Here is a 20,283-nt window from a genome sequence, read left to right as displayed (position 1 = left end):
TGATAGATATCGGAGAGGTTAATGTCTGTGTTATTTGAAGTTTTAACTTTGTAGGTGTAATCAAGAAGCCACTGCGACAAGCTAAATAAAAATGCACGCACGCGATTGGTTTTTAGTATTTATTGCGATTTTCTTACCTCCAGTAGCAGTCTGGATTAAGAGAGGTTTTTTTACAAAAGATTTTCTAATCAATGTACTGCTATTTCTGCTAGGTTTTTTGCCAGGCCTGGTCCATGCACTTTGGGTCATTAGCCAACATCCGTTCGAAAAGGAGGGGCAGGCTGGCCTATTAGAACCAGCTAACAATAACGACTACGGCGCCACTGCTTAATCTATCTATCTATCCCATCTGTAAGCTATATATTATAACACCTTTTTGACATAAAGCAAAATATGGAAAGTGTAGTTTTCTACGACGCAGGTCATCTCTCGATTTGAATAGAATATTCATCATACAACTGAATAGTTCCAGTGCACGATAACTGGGAGAAAGACGCCGACGTTGGTACAACGGACAATACTACGAGCTGGATATGAGTCTTCTGGGTGACATTGTAGAGCATGATGCGGTTCCTGATGCACCAAATTCGCCAGATCCACCATGCAATGTGAACGGGTTTCCGGAGCTGTACAGGCCAACAAAGATCTCGTCTTGGAAACAGAGGCTGCGTGAGAAGGGCGCCCAAGCAAGGGCGAAAGAGAAGAAAGATAATGGTGTTTCATGTTCGAAAGAACCCCCCAGTGGCTCCCGCCAAAGATCGGAAGCGTTGTCGATCCATAATGAAAATCTTCAGGTCCTTCAGAATATGTCGAAGGAGGAAATTCTGCGAGAAAGACAGGAACTTTTGGAGTCTTTTGACCCGAAACTTTTGCAAAAACTTATAAAAAATATCAACAAGAAAAGTAAAGGTGACAATGCTCCTTTGTTTGCCGATATAGATGGTGCACCAGGTACCTGGATAGGTGGGACGGATTCTGTCAATGACCTGTTGCCTTTGGATGATGATCAGGTTGATCAGGCACTTGGTATCAGCACAAATAAGAAGCCTACAGTGGAGGATTTTCTCCAAGAGAAGGAGGCAAGTTCTGAAAACGCGTCTATCGAGCGGCTCGATGAAGACGATGTTGCACCGCTGGACTTCCAAATGGCTCAATCCATAGACCATATGTCAAATGAGGAACTTCTCAACGATGTGCATTTCATTAAACATGAAAATAGTCAAGAAATTGAGCTTGAATTTCAAAAGTTGGATCTAAATGATCCAGATTTCAACGAGAAAGTTCATCAAAAATTTTTCCCTGATCTTCCGAAGGATATTGAAAAGTTGAAATGGATGGAACCGCTAGATGATTCTGACAAGCCACAGGTAATCAATGACGTTTCACAATGTAGATTTGATTTTAAGGGAAATTTAGTACCACCAACAAGAGAAATTCATTCAACAACACACTCAGCCTTACACCATCATTCAGACGATGCTAATCTTGCCGGTTACACGATGCCGGAGCTGCAGCGACTTTCAAGATCAAGTTTTTCTGCGCAAAGATCGATCGCGATACAAACATTGGGTAGAATACTTTACAAGTTGGGAAAGCAATCTTACTACCAGCTCGTCCCTGAGGTGGATTTAGAGACTTACCAGCGTGACGGAGGTTCAAAAGAAGTCATAAATAAAATCTACTCGATGTTTTGGGATCTTTGTAAAGTCTGTAGAATATCAGAATGCTTAAATGATGCAGCGGATGAAAAAAAGACAAAACACATATCAGTAAGGAATTACGCCGTTGATGCGCTCTGGTTGTGGAAAAGCGGCGGTGGTGATTTCAGAGATAAGTAATATACGACCGTCTCGATAGAGACACGAGCAAGAGCAGGAAACGGAGCCTGTATAAATAACTAAACATAAAATGTATCCTTCCTCGAACCTCACTTTGCCTAATATTTTTCAACGTAAATAGACTGCCCTCATTGATCACAGATTTTTAACTAGCCACAAAAAGAAAAACTCTTATTGGGCTATTAAAAAATCTGAGAACGTTAACAATCACGAGAGAAAGCGGTTGAAACACACACTGAACTTGTGACAATTTGAAGTCCAAAATAGTTAAGAATTTGTCACAACTTTGATGCAACTCGATTCCAATTGAGAGTAGTGTCCCCGACGTCGAAAAAAGCAAACAAAGGTTCCATGAACTCCCTAGATGCATTTCATTTAACTCTTGATGTCCTGAAAACCATGACTGTAGACCAAACACTTGAAAAACTCAATTGTTAAGGTTGCGAACAATCAGATATTCAATTAGACAAAGAGTGCTGTTCTTTATTCGGATCAGCAAAAGCAAAAAGGACTGTTCCCGGGACACGGAACTGGAAGGAAACCCATTCTGTGCACAGAGACACATTCGAAGAGTATTCAATATTTAAATTGAACTCAACAAACTTAAGTTGTGCAGACGAAAATGTGATAGAAAAGAGTGGTCAATAGCACTGCGATAAATTCAACACAAAAAGAGCTTCGATATATCATTGCTCCGCGCATTAACTCTCTCTTTCTCTCATATTGATCGTTGTCTTATCATCTTGAGGTATAGCTGAAAAGTGAAAATCTTTCTGCTCATTGCTTAAATACTCGAAACTTGAAAACGGCGCACAGCTTTACCACGTGACTGTTGATATTTTTAAAGGTGGATGCAGCATCAACAGTGACAAAAATAAATAATTGTGGCACTTCATCGTTCAGCTTAGAGGGATATGAATGACAATTAGCGGTGTATGTGAATTTATTTTGATATTAATTCGTGATATTCAAAGAAGTGTAACTAAAGGTATAATGTCATTCGAAAGTCTCCATGATTATAAAACAGAAATCGGCAATTTGGAAAATGAAATAGCAAAAGTTAGTGATGAAGTACTAATAGCGCAAGAGCGTAGATTCTCGGACGCAGTGAACGAGATAACTCAGAGTGTGGTAACTATGAGCCGTGAAAGCGAATTGATTAGAATATTGGATAATAGTGATGAAAATCTATCTCAGATCGAACGACAAATCGTTGATTTCGGAGAAATCGATAAAAAAATTGATGCATTCAACCAGCTGGTAGATTTGTTAAGAGTTACTTATTTGGAGCAGGAGACTCTTGATTTTTTTTTAAGATATACCATATCGTCATCAGAATTATTACATCTTGACTCCATACATGATGACAAATATGTGAAACTAGAAGAGGAAGTGAGTAATCTAAAGGATACCGAGCTAAGGAAGCACCATGTAAAAATTGAAGAGACAAAACTGAAAATAGCAGTGGCGGGAGACAACTTGGCAAAGACGGAAGATAAGGTGAACGAAATCCTCTTGGAGACTACAGAAGTGCTGGACAGCTGTGATCAAATGATGGAAGAACTAGAAAAATTGAGAGAAGAATATAAAATAAGAAACGATAGACGAGAGAACAGCGACCATGATCCGCTTATGGAGACTTATCATCAATGGGGACAATTAAAGAAAACACAGGGGGAATATAATATTTTAAATGATCAATTGAGTGAATGGGAAAAAGTAAAGAAAACTTATGATTTTATTGGGAACATGAAGAGGTCAAATTCCTCTATCTCTGATACGGATCCACGGCTGGTCGAACTAGGATCAACTCTTGAAAGCCTAATTAAGATATGGGAAGCTAAATTTCTACCAGCTAAAGGGTGGCAAAATCTTGAAGTTTATCCACAAACCAGAAAGTTTCAGTTCGATGTTTCAGCAATTTTTACTGTCGTAATAACTTTGGATGATTTCTCTCTTATAGAAGATATGAAAGTCTACAGGAAGGAAGAAGACATAATGAGAAATGATAAAAATATAGAAAACAAACTCAAGAAAGATCATTTGGGAGCTAAAGATATTTTTAATGTTATGGTGCATATTATAAATAATCTTAAATGAGAAGAGGATCAGATTCATTGGGAAATCGGGACAGAAAATGTGAAGGTTTTATAGCAAATTTGTAGCTGTAAATGTAAAGGTAAAGGCAAAATCAAGCACTTAAAAATGCTCCCATGGCACCAAGATAGCCTTCATGTTTGAGAAAAAAAGCCTGCTTATTGCCTTGGGACCAAAAATCGATTGCAAAGCTTAGTGTATTCATCGTTGTAAGATGCCCTCTAATGTAGGAACCGCCAAAATAAATATTTTGCACATTATGAATCTTTGCTTGCAAATAGGCAATTTGTCCAATGTTATTTGAAATGGCAAACAGTAAACTTTTACAAACATCAGGGTTCTTAAATTTCTTATTTCGTAATGCAATGTCAGTCTGTGATGTGGTTAATGCTATATTATTAGAAGCTGTGGAAGATGAACGAGGCCTATTACTAGTAACTGAATTTCTTCTCTTCTGAAATACCTTTCCAAAGGAGCTTGCTATATTTGAAGATTTCAGTCCTATCTTATTATAATCTGTACCGTAGATATCTCCAACCAGCATGTCAACGTTAGTGTTGTCGCCTACATGGGCCCAATCTAACATCTGGTCATATGTCTGTGCACCTGTTATCAAGCTCAATAGCCCCCACAGAGTTCCACCGCCAAGTGAGGATCCGCCAACTCTTTTGAACTGCCCCGGTTCGTCAACTTTCAAGATTGAAACGCCAGAGCCTATATTGACAAGCAAATAGGGATAAATACTTGCAGGGTCTGTGGCATCTCTAGGCAGTGTCACATTCTTGGCGCCGTCCTGATCATTGTATGTAAACACTTCATCGGGCACTTCATGTATGAAAGCGTCTAATCCTTTGATGAGACATTCCATCTCGTCAAGGCGTACTATCGCGTTGATTGCAGAAAATTCCTCCTGTAAAAGTTCATGAAACTTATATGCTCCGCCACCAGTAGCGAGTATTCTTGTAGTACTGTACTCACCACTGTGGTAATTTTCCACTATAGAATGCAACAATCGTATAAATTTATCAATGTGTTCCGTCTCAATAGTATGAAACATCAATCGCTCGCTTCCATAGGGCGAAAACACAACTTTAGCTAAACTACCACCAATATCAATTGCAATGTTAAAATTGCCATCTGAGTAGTTGCACGGATAGTGAATTTCTTTTGCTCTTTGGTCCGTCATTGGAATTGCTCAGCTCAATTGTACTCCGAGGTAATCCCACTAAACATCCGCCAACTACTAATAGCTGCTAGACTTCAAGCAATGAGTGGCAATTGATTGATTAACTTCACCAACCCAATACTACCAGGATTCAACTTTGACTTGATACAGTCATCCTTTTTTCAACCATTTCAACATAAACTAAAGGCGGCGGGCAACTGACAAATAAACTTTAACGCGAGCTGCGCTTCGTCGTCAGTGAAAAATTCTGCTATCACAGTCCGATTGTTTCTTTACGAGCCCACATATAACGCATTGTCTAACGATCAACAGGCGATTTGGACAGTTTCCATCAGTACTACGACACAAGAGAAAATATTCGGCACATAAATGCAGTTTGAATTGTTTTTGCGTGGCTTTCAACCTGTTCTTTCTTGTTTGTAAATGCCAGAGCTTCCTCTGTCGTCCATGTAGTTCTGGCATCACCTGGTGAAATTCTCACACCGCGAGGCCCAACTTTCGAAGAAACTCGAGGAATCATGTACATAAGAAGAGGAATTAGCAGTCAGTGATACTGTAGTTCATCGAGAATGGCAAGAAGTTGTTATTTGCAAAAGTTAGAAAATGTTACCCAAGGATCTATCGCAAAGGATTGCTGATAAATATGCCACTGCTGTGGATAACGGTCATGTTAAATTTACCCAGTCTTCGACAAAGAAAGTGAAGGATACTGTAAGTGGTATGCCATATGTTTTAAGTTATGCGCCCAGTTTGCTGGATAAGCCTGAGCGTGGTGATGACCCTGAACGGAACCCCTTTGGTCAGCCAGAGCCTGAGCTTACTGTCCTGGAGGATGTCGCTGACGGGGAGTACAGGCTACTGTTGAACAAGTTCCCTGTTGTAGCGGAACACACGTTACTCGTCACCAAGGAGGTCAAACAGCAACAGAGCCCACTGAGTCCAATTGATCTTATGACGGCTTACAGAATCTTGGACAGATTGGATGACGAGGATGAAAATGTTAGACATATGGCATTCTATAACTGTGGCCCATCAAGCGGTTCTTCGCAGGACCACAAACATTTACAAATCTTGAGATTACCTCAAAATTTTTTGACTTTGCAGGACAAATTGTGTGCTGGTAAGTCCCATTTTTTGCCTAATTTCAAGACCGAGCCATTGCAGGATAACAAAGTATCATTTGCTCACTTTGTCTTGCCCTTACCGGAGTCCAAGGAAGAGGTAGATGAGGAGCTTTTGACAATGTCTTACGTCTCTCTGCTCCAAAGAGCCCTCACGTTTTTCCAGGATTGGCTCGGCGAGAGACCCGCACTGCAGAACAACATGGGCTACAATTTCCTATTGACTAAGAATTGGATATGTGTCGTCCCACGTTCCAGTACAAAGGCGAGCTCAATTGACATTGGATTCAACGCCACGGGTTTCGCTGGTCTTATCCTTGTCAAAAAAGAAGATATCTACAATAAGATCCAGGAAGATTCGAATATTATAAACACGGCGCTATTGGAATGTGGCTTCCCCAACACAGCAGGTGTCAAATCAAACGAGTACAATTACTAGATTGTATTGTTACAGTCCTTATATAGTCCATTGATAGTCATTGACACTATAGTTTTATACATGTATACTAGTCGTCATGTGATACAGAACCAATCAAAACGTTAAAATTTTCATTTTGTAAGCTCGCGTCCCCAGTGGGTTTTGGCATTTGGATTTTCGGGCGTATCGCATAGATGATTTTAGCTATCATGGGAGAAAGTAATGAAAAAGAGAACTGAATACACTCAATACTTCTGATATAAGAGGCATTCCCTGACATATTTAGCACAGCAATACACTAATAGTTATTCTATTCGTATTTTACATAACAAGAGACGATGCCACAGTCCTTAACTTCCATTGTCAAAGTGGGTGATTACATTCTAAATCATGCAGCATTATCCAAGATAATTGTTCCAGTGGCTCAACAGTTTGTCAAGTTTGGTGGCTACAGGAAATTAGGTTTAAGATTTGACGATCTACTTATGGAGGAGAATCCAATCGCACAAACTGCTTTGAGAAGGCTACCAGCAGACGAATCATATGCCAGAAATTTTAGAATTATTAGAGCTCATCAATGTGAGTTGACGCACCATTTGCTACCAAAGAATGAATGGATAAAACCAGAAGATGATGTGCCTTATTTGTTGCCATACATTTTGGAAGCTGAGGCAGCTGCGAAAGAAAAGGAAGAGTTGGACAATTTGGAAGTTGCCAAATAGGAAGAATTTTGCACAGTTCCTCATAACTAAAATACACAAGCAACCAAGGCATCATATATACGACTTAAAGTATTCGAGCTCCCCTCCCCTATTAATTTATTTATTCCAAACGACATCTTTTATATACATATAGGTTAGTGCTTATGTTTTGTTAAGTAATTAAATCCGTATTTTATTTACAAAGCTGAGAGTAGGCTGTCAGTGGGCATGGGCAGTAGAACTCCAAAATATAGCGCCAGTAGGCATGGAAATGTTTTAACATTATATATACATAAGTATTATTACATTAAGTTTGAAGTATATATTATTAAAAGTCTCAATCACTACAGGAAAAAATATTAATCAGATAGTTGGGTATTCATGGTTCATGTATGTCATTTGGTATCAGATCTTAACAGTTTAAAAACAATGTTTATGGCTTTTTCTCACTCAAGTTACTTTCATTACTACTCTTGCTGAAAAAATTAGCGAAAAAGTTGTTCAATTTGGATTTTACAGTTTTCTTATGCCTGTGAGGCCTACCTCCCGTCAAAAGTATACTATCACTAACGCTTCTTGAATCCTGAGAGGCTTCGAAACCACGCGAACGAGACTCTTTAACAAAACTAGTGACCTGCATTATTGGTGCCATTTCTTGTTTTGATAAAGGTTCTCTATTCTCGTTAGAGCTTCTTCTTGATGAAGGCAATGTGGAAAGGTCAACAGCATCCCCAGGTTCGCCAAAGAGAATTTCTTTCGAAAGAACATTTTCATTTCTTTGTTCTTCGTAAGGGGACAGCTCTAACTTGGCATCATCCTGCTTTATAGAGCCCGTGACATCGCCATCATCCTGGAAAATTATATCCTTTTTCATGAGCGTTTTATCATCTCTTGAAGAAACTGAGTCGCATTTGTTCGGTTCTTGTGGTATATCATAGCTTATACTTTCATATTTGAAGGTTGCATTTGTGTTTTTTTTACTGTTGTTGTTGTGGTTTTGTTGAGTCATATTTCGATTATTGTAAACTGAAGATCGATGGACTCTTACCGGACTTATGGGTCCCTTCTCAAATCCTTCGTATTTGTATGCGTTAAAGATTGCATTATTGTTATTTAATGAAACAGGAGTAGAAGGTGTCGATATCTGCATCAACGGCGTGCAGGCAGTTGATAAAGGCGTCCTATTCACTCCGGACGACAGCGAACCAAAAGAGCCCTTCTCCTTCAGGGACTGAGGCTCTACATTAGAGATAGCATTTATGGATAATTTCTTGGTGTAATAATGATACCTTTGCTTTTGCCCGTTTATTTTCAAAGTATTTACTTTGCTGCTGTTAGAAGTATAGCCCGTATTTTTCGATTGAACCGGCGAACCATTCATATCATAGTTGTGAGGATTGGGAGTTGGAGATTGCGGCCGAAGTGGAGAGATTAGACTTGGGAAAACCGTGTCTTTTTCAGTATTTGAGCTACCACTACTGTCTGAATTAGTGGGCGATTCGTCATCTTCTTCCTCAATCATAACCGTTCCACTCGTAGAATTCTTAGAGTTAAGAAGGATGGCAAGATCCGGAGGGGCCGACTCCGAACGTTTATGATTCTTGAAGGATCTTGGTTTTGCCTTCAATGCATCATCTAGATTGATGATTGCATCCGGAACGCCACGAAATGGGGACGAGAACTTTGGTTCCTCACTAATGAAAAATCGTGGACTTAAATTTGAGGCTTGATTAGACAGCTTAAATGGAGATCGGGGCATGGCCTCCGATGGGCATGAGTAATTATCTTCTTGGCGCTGCCCTGTTTGTATATTATGGGTATATGAATTCGTAGTGGCAGACCCGGGAGAAGAACAAATCATCGGAGGTACAGTGCCAGGCTGCTTCAAGAAATCGAAATCTCCCGATATCGCAAAAGATCTTTTGTGGCGATGTCCTTTTTTAGATGGAGTGGTGCTGTTTTCTATAGGAAGAGCATCCGCCACAAGCAGATGCTGCGTATCAGTCATATCTTGAACTTTGCTTTAATACAAAGCAAGCCCTGATGAAGAGGAATAGCGAGCGAATATAGTTGAGAAGGAGTACCTGTGCTTAAGCAGCTTCAAAATGATTACTAACTGGTTCCCGACCAAGATTGTAATAACTTTCGAAGTGAGTATAAAGCTTAGGGACTTTCAACTATAATCAGCAGGTATCCACCTGGTATGACAGAGAAGGAGACAGCAAAGGTACAACGGAACTTCTGGCTTGCAACCTGCAATGGTAAAGCACGATGTTCCTACTGGGATACCTTTTTATTTTTCTGCGCGTTCTCTCTCACGTTTCATTAATGTTGGAAGGCCGTATCATTTTCTTTCCTTCAAATTTTATTAAGATATTTTTTAAGGAAAACTGGCCTTTCAAAAGGTAAGGCTTCTAAAGAAGTAAGCCCGTTAATAGCTCGAAATATCAATTCATTTGCGCGAAGCTTCTGAGATAATTGTACACATAATAGAACTCTCTGGAACATAGAATTTGAATTTTTAATACGAATGAACTGATGCGTCTCATCAGTCGTCATACAGTGTTATTTCCGAATGCTGAAGATGTTGGGAGTCATTTAACCTACAACGACACACATATTGAAATACGCGGAGATGCCGGTGTAATTGCCCAAAATAGATGGGCATGGAATACTGAGGCTTTAGATAATGGAGCGAGCAGGAGTTCGACCCGTATTACATGGAGAGCACCCGAGCGAGTAAGAGGAGATTCTGAGTCATCAGTGGCTATCGAACCGGTGTTATGCCCCGGTTTGAATATTTATACAAATGCTACTGAAAAGCATGAGTGCTTACGTATGGTCGAAAATCCTGTTTATCAATCTGTCCACAAAGAGAGCTTTACTCAAATGGCAGATTGGCTGCCGAGCGAGTACGATACCTCGTTCATCAAATGGGATGAAGTAAATTGTGATTATGATATTACTATACTTAATAAAACCCTTGAAATTAATGAATGGTGCCCGATTGAGAATGAAAAGGTTATTGAATTTACTAAACCAATCTATGTCAACCAATCGGAGGTCGGTCTTTTTTATGTCGATTTTCATGACGATAAAGATATCAATCTAGGTGGTCTTCGATGCACCTGGGATTCTGTTGGCGTCATTGAAAACTGTCAAAAGACAATGTTGATGTACATGCCAGCTCACGTTGTTGCAACAACTCCAATGTCGATCCATTTGGAGAAACCTGTGGGATTGCATCCGAATCTCGTTATAAATTTGGAAAACTATACATCATGTGAAATCCAGTGCGATTATTTTGCCTATTTACAACTACCTGTAGATTTATTTATCGATAGGTTTCAGTCGGGACCTGTATCTATCTTTGGTCAACAAGATTTAGAGCAACCGGAATATAGACTACAGAATAATTCGTGGGGATCAGAATCCTTATTTATTCTGGAAGCTGGAAAAATTAACGAGATTAATTTGCACTCAAGATATGTGTCGCCGGCACCTAATTCCAGTTATAAGTCAGTCGCGTTTAATGCAATGATTTTTAAAGCTTGTGACTCTAACACGGAAGAAGTCGTGAGAAACCCGTTTTATTCCAAAGGCTTAGGGTATGAAGCATTTTTTACTCCTGACACTGTCTTCAATCATATGCGATCAACATCTATTGGTGTAGATATTCCAGTTGTAGATACATCTCACTACAACACGACACGCTTTGCAACACTAGGGTGTATCATATTTTCTATGATATACCTATTTTTAAGAGTGTTCACTAAGCGTTAACTTTGTAGACTAAGAAAATACTTATAAACCGTAATTTAGTAATGTACACGATCAATGATTAAGCCTTTGATCTTTTTATTTCTTTTTGTGGTGTTTTTTAGCTATCCTTCTCAATGCCCTCTGTTCATTCTTCATGACACCGTCCACCATTTTATATTTACCCTTTATACCCTTGGGCCTACCTGACAATCCCTTATTTTTGCCACTTGCGTAAACAAGAGTAACTTTAGGCTTAGTCTTCGGCTTTTTGGTAACTTTACGCATCAATTTTGCAATCTCTTCGGACTTATCCTTCTCTGATTTATCATTATCATCGACAATTAATCCTGCTTTCTTTTTGATCTTTTCCAGACGGGCCAAAGAACGCATCTTTTTTCTGGCTTTTGCTTCAGCAACCTTTTTGATAGGTCTTGCATTTAAAGTCTTCATCTTTTCCTTTAGAGCCATTGCAGCCTCCTTCGTGATTGGCTTGTTGATCTTCGAATGATTCCTTTCTTCTTCTGTAAACCATGCAGGTAAATTCTCAGAATCGCGGAAAGAGTATCTATTAAAACCTTCATCGACCAAATCGTGTTTGGTCTTTTGACCTAACGCTAACTGATGCGCAAGAGTCATGGCCTCCACAGTTGCAATATCTACCTCTTTCGAATGCTTTTGCTTACTAATGTGGGATTTTTCTTCTTCAGAGTCATAATCCGAAGAGAATCCCTCCTGTTCGGATTCCTCATTCGCTACAAGTTCAAAATCAGAGCTATCTGAACTGTTATCTTCGTCGTCACTGCTTTCCTCCTCTTTCTCTTCCAAATCAACATGTTTTCTTTTGGCTGGTACACTGGATTCGTCTGAGGCCGCTGGTGCGCTTGGTCTTACTTTTAATAAATCAGGTTCAACATTTTCAAAGATAGGATCATTGAAGAGCATTCTAGCTTTATTGCTTAGTTTGCTGTCGCCTGACTTGCCCTTGAGTTTGCTTATCAAACTGGTTATAGCTTCATCGCCATCCGATTCCTGTTCGGAATCTTCGTCGTCATAGGTATGCACGTTTCCTTCGTCTTGATCTTGCACATCGACTTTTTCAGCGAAACCTGTCCACTCATCTTCTTGATCTCCTCCACGAGCCATTTTGGCTCTGAACCTAGCATTTCTCTCAGCCTTATTCGTCTTGTAGTTTTCGTACATTGCGTCTAGTTCAGCTTCTAAGTCATTAGCTTCAGCAGCATCATCTCTATCCTGTGGAGGAGCATCCTCGTCGATGTGAATATCATCATTTTGTGTTGCATCTTCATTGAAAATCATTCTTTTCTTACCCTTTGCTAATTTGTCAAGAATGCCTGTCTTTTCGGCTGTTTTCAAATTGAAAATAGAATCTCTACCAATATCAGCAGCTTCAATACCAATGTCAGCAGGGGTAAGCATATTCATTTGCATTCTGGTTAGCTCCTTCTGTTTAACCTCGTTCTTCTTCCTCTTTTCTCTCTTCTGGTTTAGACGTTGTTTAGCTTGTAGCTCCTGTAACTCCTTCTCTATCTGCTCATCTTCTGTTAAAGGAGTAGTCTCAATCTCTGTCTTCACTTCTTCCTTACCGTAGTCTAAAATTTCAGCAGCAGCTTTTTTCCACTTTAAAAGCATTTTGAAATCAGATCTGCCTAGTACTTTTAAATCTTTGATACACTCCAGAAATTCTGAGGTAGTTTGTTTCAGTTTTTTCACAATCTTCCACTCATGGTCACCTTCATCCACAGTTAGCCTGTTCATTTTACCCAACATAGTAATTGGATCATCAGTTTTGACAAAATCCATAATTGGCATTTCATGATATAATAAGGTATCGCCTTCTTCGTAACCTTGTCTTTTTCTAACTTTTTTCTCCGGATTAAAAACCTTTGATTCCATATTCTGAGGACCATCTGGTAGTTCTTCAAACACCTCCTTAGGATCTAACAGTCTTGGATCTAACCTTTTTGGTGCCTTGAAACCCTTGCAGACAACGAATATTTCAGCAGACACATTTCTAGACGCTGGTGGTTTCGTAGCTTCAACTTTATCAAAAAGCTGTTGAAAAACCCACATCAATTTATTATAGTCTTTAGATCTGAAAATTTTAGTAACGAAAGTACCATTCACTACCAAATTTTCAACGGCTAATTTCAGGGCTTGTAAAGTCAACTGTGATTGTGTAAAAGCATCTTGGACCCAGCCAAGACCCACGTTAGGAGCACCATCGTGTAGAACTGTATCAGCTTTCCATGTTTTCATATATCCCCTTAGCTTGGAACGACAATCCTCAGTGGTAATATCACTTTGAAAAAGAGTTACATTTGGAATTGGCTTCATGGGAACAATATCAACACCTACAATCAAAGAGTTGATTGGGCAGAGTTTTGAAGCTACCTGGCACCACGAACCTGGTGCAGCACATAAATCAATCACTACCTTGGATTTCTCCAAGAAATGTCCAAACTTTTCATTTATTTGGATGATTTTGAAAGAAGAACGAGCACGGTAACCTTTTTCCTTAGCAAGATAATAGTACCTATCCAAACGACCTTTACTATTCTTCTTCTGAGTTTTACCCATTGTTCCTAAGTCTTAATGCCCGTTTTCTGGTCTCTATTCTCAGGAGCTGAATTGTTTTTTAATAAGTATGCCAGATACTTTTCAGCGATGAGCTAGATAGAGCTCATCATCGCTATTAAGACCAAAAAAATTTTCTGCATGAAAAAAAAATACTTCTATCAGATCACATGGCAGTACAAAGTAGAAGACGACATCAATTGAATAAATAAAAGGATGACAATATAAAATAAGTCAATGTAATACACCTTCTGCATGCAGTAAAAAATCTTAAGAGCTGAGACAAAAGCAACTATTATGGATTTGTACCATCAATTTGCCAAAATGATGGAAAAGGAAGGGAAATAGAAGAGATTTATATAGTTTTTCATTACAATTATTGCAGATAATTAAGCATTCATTAACGGATACATGCAATTTTCCTTCAGCCACCCAAGTTGGAAAACGGTCCTTCGGGCACAAATAAGCTGACTCCCCAAAGGAGATGATATTTGTGTGTAAAATGCCGATATATGGATATTCAATACAAAAGAATTCTATGAGTTATTCCACCTTTCTGCAAATATCCATGTGTAGCGGTTTCAATTCATATACAGCTGAGTTTTAGAGCCTCAGATATCATGCTATTATTTATGCAGTTTGCGTGTCCCCAGAACTGTATCAGGTAAGACACTGATTATCCGTGTTCGCGGTGTAACACCACAAGAGCAAACATGCGTTTATTGAGATACGCCAAATGTACTATTTTCAATAATTGCAGCTACATAGCAATAAATGTCGTTTTTCTGAAGCATTGGCTGTCTTAAGCAGTCTTTGTCTCCTCTGGCGTACGCATTCTGTAGGGCGATGGTGTAGAGTGATGGTGTAGAGTGATGTGAAACGAAGGCAGCATCTCATGCAGCTCCTACTCGAAATCGTTCAGCATTTTTTCCACAATTTGGTCCAAAAAAAATGGCTGAGATTTATCTCTCAATTGCTTTACTCAAAGGCCATTGTTTTCTGACATAGCATAGACTACTTGCGATCACAGCTGGACGGAGGACTTCCCTGGAGTCACGAAAAGCTCAAGCCGAAACCGACTCAAAACAATTTACTTAAGATAAATCAGCACCTTCGGTCTGTTGAACGCGTTATCAAAATCTAATCCTCTTTCTATGTTACTATGTATATTTAGTTAGATGACATTGTAAATTACTAATTAGGAAGCTGGCGTCAGTGAAAAATCTATCTTAGCCAAATTCGCGATTTTAGCAATGTATTGCAAAGTAGTCAAAAAAAATGTGGTCAGACAACTGCAACCATGCTCAGATACATAGCTTTTAGTAAAGTTCAAGAAGCACTCGTACCTCACGGAGAATTATTGCTTCGTTGTTGGAAGCTATAATAATGAGATGAAAACAGCTTGTTATATTTTCCTGCATACTACGATTTGATGGGCACTATTTTTTATTCTAGTATATAACCATGTTCTTGTCTATTGTTAGGGTTAAGGCTGTTTTTTTGGGCTTGATTAATTGAAGTTATGGATAGGTATTAATGTTTAGTTTTCATACGAAGGTTTACGCTTAAGACATGCCTTTTTCACCTTTAGATCAAAAAAAAATAATTGATGGGCGAAAGAAAAAACCATGTCAATTTTGAAAGTCTCAATGTTAAGCTGCCAATGCCATTCAATATACGGGAGTTCAAAGTATTCACATAATTTAAGCGTATTGATTCATCGTTAGGCTTTTTAAAAACGTCACTTCCCTTTAATGTTTCCTGCTTTTTCGAGCCTTGAATTGCCTAGAATTGATAGAGATTACACAAGCAGTAAGTACTTGACTAAAAATCAAAAAATTTAGGATGCTCAAGTGTTAAAAAAGCTAAACGATTAAAAGCAAACTGCTAAATATATAAAAGAGAATGAGATCAAGATTCTAAACTAATTTATCAATTGTATCCCTTTTTCTTTGCTTGAGAGATTCCAAGGGCACGATTAGGTTATGTGAACCAAGGAATTATACTTTTTGAATTGGACTTTTAGGTCTTAAGTTCTCTATCTCATTTTTTAACGGAACGTTACAACCTATTACTGAAATTTCTTGCTTATATCTTTTTGGGCTAAAATTATTCAGTAATATATCAGGACTCATTACAACCCACCCAGGTCTCGGTCTGACAGGCTTTTCAAATCCTGTTCTTGCCGGTATTATATGCAATCTTTTTGTGGAGGTGGAAAAATTCTCAACTACTCTGTATAGATGTGATGGCACAGCTCCAACTCTAGTGTCTTTTTTTTCAAACCCCAAATCAGTGTCTATATTGCAGTGTATTAAATGACCATCGGTAGATCTTCTAACCGTCCCAGTTATACACATCCAACAGTGCCATTGCATTTTATCTACTATTGAGTTGTCGTCCTGCTCTAAACCTGGATAAAAGGGTGAATTTTTATCTATAGGGACAAAAACAAGCTCTTCACTTCTTCGAAATTTTTTTGCCCAAGTCTCATTATTTAACAACCTATTCAATTCATTAATTTTTTGCGCACTTGCCCAGATGAATAGAAATCCTGGCTTTGAGACCAACCTATCTAACGCTAGTTGTGTCAGCAATGGATATATGAACTGGTTATCAGTCAAGCAACCAATCATAACTACGTCAAAGGTCAACTGCTCATCCCTAATCCAATGGTTAATGGTTGGAACCATTTGATCTATCTCTACTTTGCATCCAAATGGATTTGTAGCGTATTGTTTGATCTGGTCCTCCTTTAGTGCAAGAAGTTTCTGCAACTTTGGGTAGCCAACAACAGGGCTTTCTGTATTTGTTATATGCTGGTGAGGTAACACCCCTGTATGAATATAATGGTTTGAATAATCATTCTGCTGAATTTCCTTAGTTGGTTTGAAGCGGACATGCTTAACTCTTTTATTCTCATTTATTTGTACGATATCCTGATCTTGTTGCCCTGAGACTGCCATTGGGAAGAATAAACGTTTCTTATTTCTATTCTATACAAGTTTGCTAGGAATTCTACTTGAGAGGTGTTTTGATACCATCCATGCCTTGTTTTTATATGTGTATCTTATTGAATTAGCCGCGCGTCAGAGTTGCAATATGAAACTTGCCCCGCCCGAGACTCAGTTTCAAAGTGCAGAAAAAAGGTGAATTATTGGCCATGAGCGAAAGAAAAGATCTGTTGGTGATATTATGCTTCAAATGATTCACACTCGTTTCGAGTGAATTAAAGTACTGAATTTAAGTTCGAGGTTTAGGTATAATCCTCTTATTTGAAAGGAAAGGGGTGCTTTCAAGATAACAAAAGCCTTCATCTATTGAAAATATATGACAACGTACGAAGTACCTACATACTTCACTCTACGGTGTTATGATTCTTATGAACTAACATGTCTCACAACATTTATTATACAACCAGCAATTAAGAATCAAATGTACCGAAAAAAATAATATACTCCAAGCCTATAATAACACCACCTAAGAATTATACAATACTGAATTTCTTTCTTTTCAAAGCAATCTTTTCATATCCAGATGAATTGAAAGCATGTATTTACAATGAATCAGAAGGAAAAGTAGAAAAACAATATAAAGTGGCGAGGCAATCGCCTGATTGCTTAATTTGTAAAATAACATCTGCCCTGCTCTAACTCTTCGATAACATTTTCTATTATTTCGTCATCATCATCTTCTTCCATCATTTCAACAGCACCATACTTGATCATATCCCAGCGTCTCCAAAACGAGCATGAATCCTGCATTTCTGTTGAATCATAAACTTGCTCCATATCATTTTTTGCATTTTTTAGCCTAAACTTCAAAGATTGCAGTTTAACAGAATCAGGTAAATTGGAAACTGTTCTAGATTCGCCATTGTCAGTCTCATATTCTGTAATATTAGTAGCCTCTGATTTATAACCGCTATTCTCTTCCTCATCATCCTCACAATTTTGATTTAAACCATCAATACTGATTTCTGAATCAGAATCACTTTCTGTATCCCTATCTGTAATGTTTAAGGGTTTGTGGGACTGAGGGAAATGAGCAACGGTAGGATTATTTTGATTACACTTTTGCAACTTTGCGGCTCTCTGTGATGGCAAATTGCCATATACCTTAGCCTCTGCGCAAGATGTCGTGTCGCAATACCTTGCCCAGACTTCATCAATAGATTGAACAATATAATCAAAACATCTCTCCCTTGCACAAAGATCCATCTTTGTAACTTGGGACCTCCGTGAATATGAAGATGAGAATGAGTCTGGCCTTGCCGAAGATTTTCTTCTTTGATTGTTGTCTTCGAGACATCTATCCTGGCCAAGTCTGATTGATGAGTTACAGTAATTATTATTTTTATCGACTTCAGAATCACTATAACGGGAAACGGCCTCCACGAGTTTAGGATTTAACAGACCTGAACTGAAACCGTGGGCGTAAGAGTGATCTTCTTGAGAACTGAAACCTGATTTTGCATCCAGATCAGAATCTGACCGGTTTTTGCTATCAAAGGAATTTAATGATCTTCCATCTTTCAGCTGAAAGGAAACTCCTGAGAAAGGCCCACGCGGAGCATCGAAATTCTGAAGCGGAACTGAATTGTCCAAAATTAAGGCTCTTCTCTTTAAGCCTCCCTCATGAATGTCTGAATTACCTAACGCTGCGTAAGCGCGTTTACTTGAAATCTCCATTTGGGTTCACACTTACGAAATAACCAAGTAGATTCAGCAAACAACGAAAATACAATAGACAAATTTCAATATTTGAGCTGCTCAATTAAGGCGTCAAAAATAATAAGCGAGATAGCGATCAACGGGTAAAACTACAACAAACAACAATTTAGTAAGCACCTGTAACTCTTACTTACTGACTCCGGAAATAAACTTGTTTGACGAATAACTGCAAACGAATACAATAGCAATTTAAGTATACTTTCTGCCTACTGTCGCCTATCTTTTGAAATTCCTTTTAGTGTCGCTGTAAAACCTCCGTCGTATTAAGAGACGTGTTCTTTCTGACAACGAAATTTCAGTGAAAAACGCCTTGTCGTTGTTCAAAAATCCTGTGAAAAGTGGTAAAGAAAGGAGAGAAAGTCGGACAACTGAGAAAAAAAATATATCTTGCGCGCGACACGGGTGCACGGAATTAATTTTCTGATTGGCCGATCTGTATTTTTTGAACAGGGTAACATGAATATTCCCGTTCGACCCCAGGATGTAGCCGGACAGTGTATTAGATGGTTGAGTAAATGAACGGGCCGTTAAGCACTCAAGCTGGCACTACAGGACTGCTACTACCATACAGACAAAGAATCGTTTCAAGTCAAACCTCAGGCATTTCTATTGCCTTCAGAAGACTGGCTTTAGTATGCCTAGCCTTAACGTCCTTGCGGGTGGCGTTTTCCTTTCCACAGGGAGAGCTGGGAGTTTTTGTGCCCCACGGGCAAACGTCGGACAAGCTTCAAAACCGGACACTTTCAGCTTACCCTGGTTTCTCATTCAGAAACCGGACAGGTGCTCTCGTTGGTATGACAGGCAGGCAGGGAGCATGTCGCACACTCATTATGCTCTTCTGCTTGCATTCGTTTGCTTTGTGGTACTTTATTTTAGTGGATTTAGATTTTCGTGGAAATATAGATGTACAGTGGGGCCCTCTTTCGCTACATTAAAGCGTCTCGGTGATACCCCCAAATGACCTGAAAAGGTCGGTGATTTGCGTTAAGTGATATTAAGCGCTTTGCAAATAGATGCCACCTTTTTTCGGTTGTGCAACATGCTCTTAATACTTATCTTGTTCTACTAAACTATCATAAAAAGCTGGCAAAATATAATTGCAGTCGCGTCTTGTTAGACTTATAAAAAAGAAAACTGGCGATGATCCGTTTCAAGCTGAACTCAGAGAGAAACTGATGTGCTTTTCCGAAGCAAATGGAGCGAGCAAACCTTGAGACTGCGGTCAATCAGACTACGAACATGCAGAACTCTGTCATCGTTTCAAATACAGATCCGGATTGCAGAAATGATTCTGCTGACGAGAATAAAGGTAGCAGCGAGCCTGCGACGTTCGAAGACACTGTCATCAATATACTGGAGTCTGCCTGTAATGTTTTTGACAATATATATTTTGCGAAGAGCTTAGGAATCATATCAGACAAAAACTTTTTGTATCGTCATTTAAACAACGGCGAGTGGGGCTCAAAATTATGGCTCATCACTTTAATTCTTTCAGCTAGAAAATTACTGAGGCAACTTTTCAAAACAATGAAGGCAAGATCGGCGTTAAAGAGTGAGATTAAAATTACACAGTTGAATTCTAAAAGTTTAATAAATGACGTTCTAACGGAAAAGCTGAGAGAAAGCTTGGACAAATGCAGCGCTTTGATACGGGACAAGTTGTTCGATCTTTTTCAAACCTTCATTTACTTTATCATAGCATCAATCAGTCTATTCAAAATAGCGGTTCCAAGAAAATGGAAGAGGGTGCTGGAACCTTTGTCAAATTTTGTCACTTTGATGAGATTCTTCACAGTAGTCAGATGATTTTTTGAAATTTCACAAGCCCGAAA

The 20,283-nt window shown here is 38.9% G+C and overlaps 12 protein-coding genes across 12 annotated transcripts; 7 read left to right on the top strand and 5 right to left on the bottom strand.

The window, feature by feature from the left end:
* Positions 1 to 91: 91 nt before the first annotated feature.
* SNA2 (Sna2p) lies at positions 92 to 331 on the top strand (the record flags this gene model as incomplete). Its single annotated transcript, XM_037285932.1, has 1 exon — positions 92 to 331. One exon carries the CDS (start codon positions 92 to 94, stop codon positions 329 to 331), a length of 240 nt encoding a protein of 79 aa, XP_037141827.1.
* Positions 332 to 533: 202 nt separating this feature from the next.
* Positions 534 to 1,838, top strand: RBA50 (Rba50p; the record flags this gene model as incomplete). Its single annotated transcript, XM_037285931.1, has 1 exon — positions 534 to 1,838. One exon carries the CDS (start codon positions 534 to 536, stop codon positions 1,836 to 1,838), a length of 1,305 nt encoding a protein of 434 aa, XP_037141826.1.
* Positions 1,839 to 2,756: 918 nt separating this feature from the next.
* On the top strand, positions 2,757 to 3,938 carry KRE28 (Kre28p; the record flags this gene model as incomplete). Its single annotated transcript, XM_037285930.1, has 1 exon — positions 2,757 to 3,938. One exon carries the CDS (start codon positions 2,757 to 2,759, stop codon positions 3,936 to 3,938), a length of 1,182 nt encoding a protein of 393 aa, XP_037141825.1.
* A 91-nt stretch (positions 3,939 to 4,029) lies between these two features.
* Positions 4,030 to 5,121, bottom strand: CAB1 (pantothenate kinase; the record flags this gene model as incomplete). The annotated part of the gene is made up of 1 exon (XM_037285929.1): positions 4,030 to 5,121. The coding sequence occupies one exon, from the start codon at positions 5,119 to 5,121 to the stop codon at positions 4,030 to 4,032; it is 1,092 nt and encodes a 363-aa protein (XP_037141824.1).
* A 603-nt stretch (positions 5,122 to 5,724) lies between these two features.
* Positions 5,725 to 6,681, top strand: HG535_0A00350 (uncharacterized protein; the record flags this gene model as incomplete). The annotated part of the gene is made up of 1 exon (XM_037285928.1): positions 5,725 to 6,681. One exon carries the CDS (start codon positions 5,725 to 5,727, stop codon positions 6,679 to 6,681), a length of 957 nt encoding a protein of 318 aa, XP_037141823.1.
* Positions 6,682 to 6,998: 317 nt separating this feature from the next.
* Positions 6,999 to 7,382, top strand: QCR7 (ubiquinol--cytochrome-c reductase subunit 7; the record flags this gene model as incomplete). Its single annotated transcript, XM_037285927.1, has 1 exon — positions 6,999 to 7,382. One exon carries the CDS (start codon positions 6,999 to 7,001, stop codon positions 7,380 to 7,382), a length of 384 nt encoding a protein of 127 aa, XP_037141822.1.
* Positions 7,383 to 7,794: 412 nt separating this feature from the next.
* HG535_0A00330 (uncharacterized protein) lies at positions 7,795 to 9,369 on the bottom strand (the record flags this gene model as incomplete). Its single annotated transcript, XM_037285926.1, has 1 exon — positions 7,795 to 9,369. One exon carries the CDS (start codon positions 9,367 to 9,369, stop codon positions 7,795 to 7,797), a length of 1,575 nt encoding a protein of 524 aa, XP_037141821.1.
* A 530-nt stretch (positions 9,370 to 9,899) lies between these two features.
* On the top strand, positions 9,900 to 11,144 carry PBN1 (Pbn1p; the record flags this gene model as incomplete). Its single annotated transcript, XM_037285925.1, has 1 exon — positions 9,900 to 11,144. The coding sequence occupies one exon, from the start codon at positions 9,900 to 9,902 to the stop codon at positions 11,142 to 11,144; it is 1,245 nt and encodes a 414-aa protein (XP_037141820.1).
* A 75-nt stretch (positions 11,145 to 11,219) lies between these two features.
* SPB1 (27S pre-rRNA (guanosine2922-2'-O)-methyltransferase) lies at positions 11,220 to 13,721 on the bottom strand (the record flags this gene model as incomplete). Its single annotated transcript, XM_037285924.1, has 1 exon — positions 11,220 to 13,721. One exon carries the CDS (start codon positions 13,719 to 13,721, stop codon positions 11,220 to 11,222), a length of 2,502 nt encoding a protein of 833 aa, XP_037141819.1.
* A 1,997-nt stretch (positions 13,722 to 15,718) lies between these two features.
* Positions 15,719 to 16,684, bottom strand: KAR4 (Kar4p; the record flags this gene model as incomplete). The annotated part of the gene is made up of 1 exon (XM_037285923.1): positions 15,719 to 16,684. The coding sequence occupies one exon, from the start codon at positions 16,682 to 16,684 to the stop codon at positions 15,719 to 15,721; it is 966 nt and encodes a 321-aa protein (XP_037141818.1).
* A 654-nt stretch (positions 16,685 to 17,338) lies between these two features.
* Positions 17,339 to 18,409, bottom strand: HG535_0A00290 (uncharacterized protein; the record flags this gene model as incomplete). The annotated part of the gene is made up of 1 exon (XM_037285922.1): positions 17,339 to 18,409. The coding sequence occupies one exon, from the start codon at positions 18,407 to 18,409 to the stop codon at positions 17,339 to 17,341; it is 1,071 nt and encodes a 356-aa protein (XP_037141817.1).
* A 1,236-nt stretch (positions 18,410 to 19,645) lies between these two features.
* Positions 19,646 to 20,257, top strand: HG535_0A00280 (uncharacterized protein; the record flags this gene model as incomplete). The annotated part of the gene is made up of 1 exon (XM_037285921.1): positions 19,646 to 20,257. The coding sequence occupies one exon, from the start codon at positions 19,646 to 19,648 to the stop codon at positions 20,255 to 20,257; it is 612 nt and encodes a 203-aa protein (XP_037141816.1).
* Between the last annotated feature and the right edge of the window lie 26 nt (positions 20,258 to 20,283).

The sequence above is a fragment of the Zygotorulaspora mrakii genome, chromosome 1 (assembly GCF_013402915.1).
Source record: "Zygotorulaspora mrakii chromosome 1, complete sequence".
NCBI classification, from domain to species: Eukaryota; Fungi; Ascomycota; class Saccharomycetes; order Saccharomycetales; family Saccharomycetaceae; genus Zygotorulaspora; species Zygotorulaspora mrakii.
Note: the sequence above shows the minus strand (reverse complement) of the source record. Positions and strands in the feature narration are given on the sequence as shown.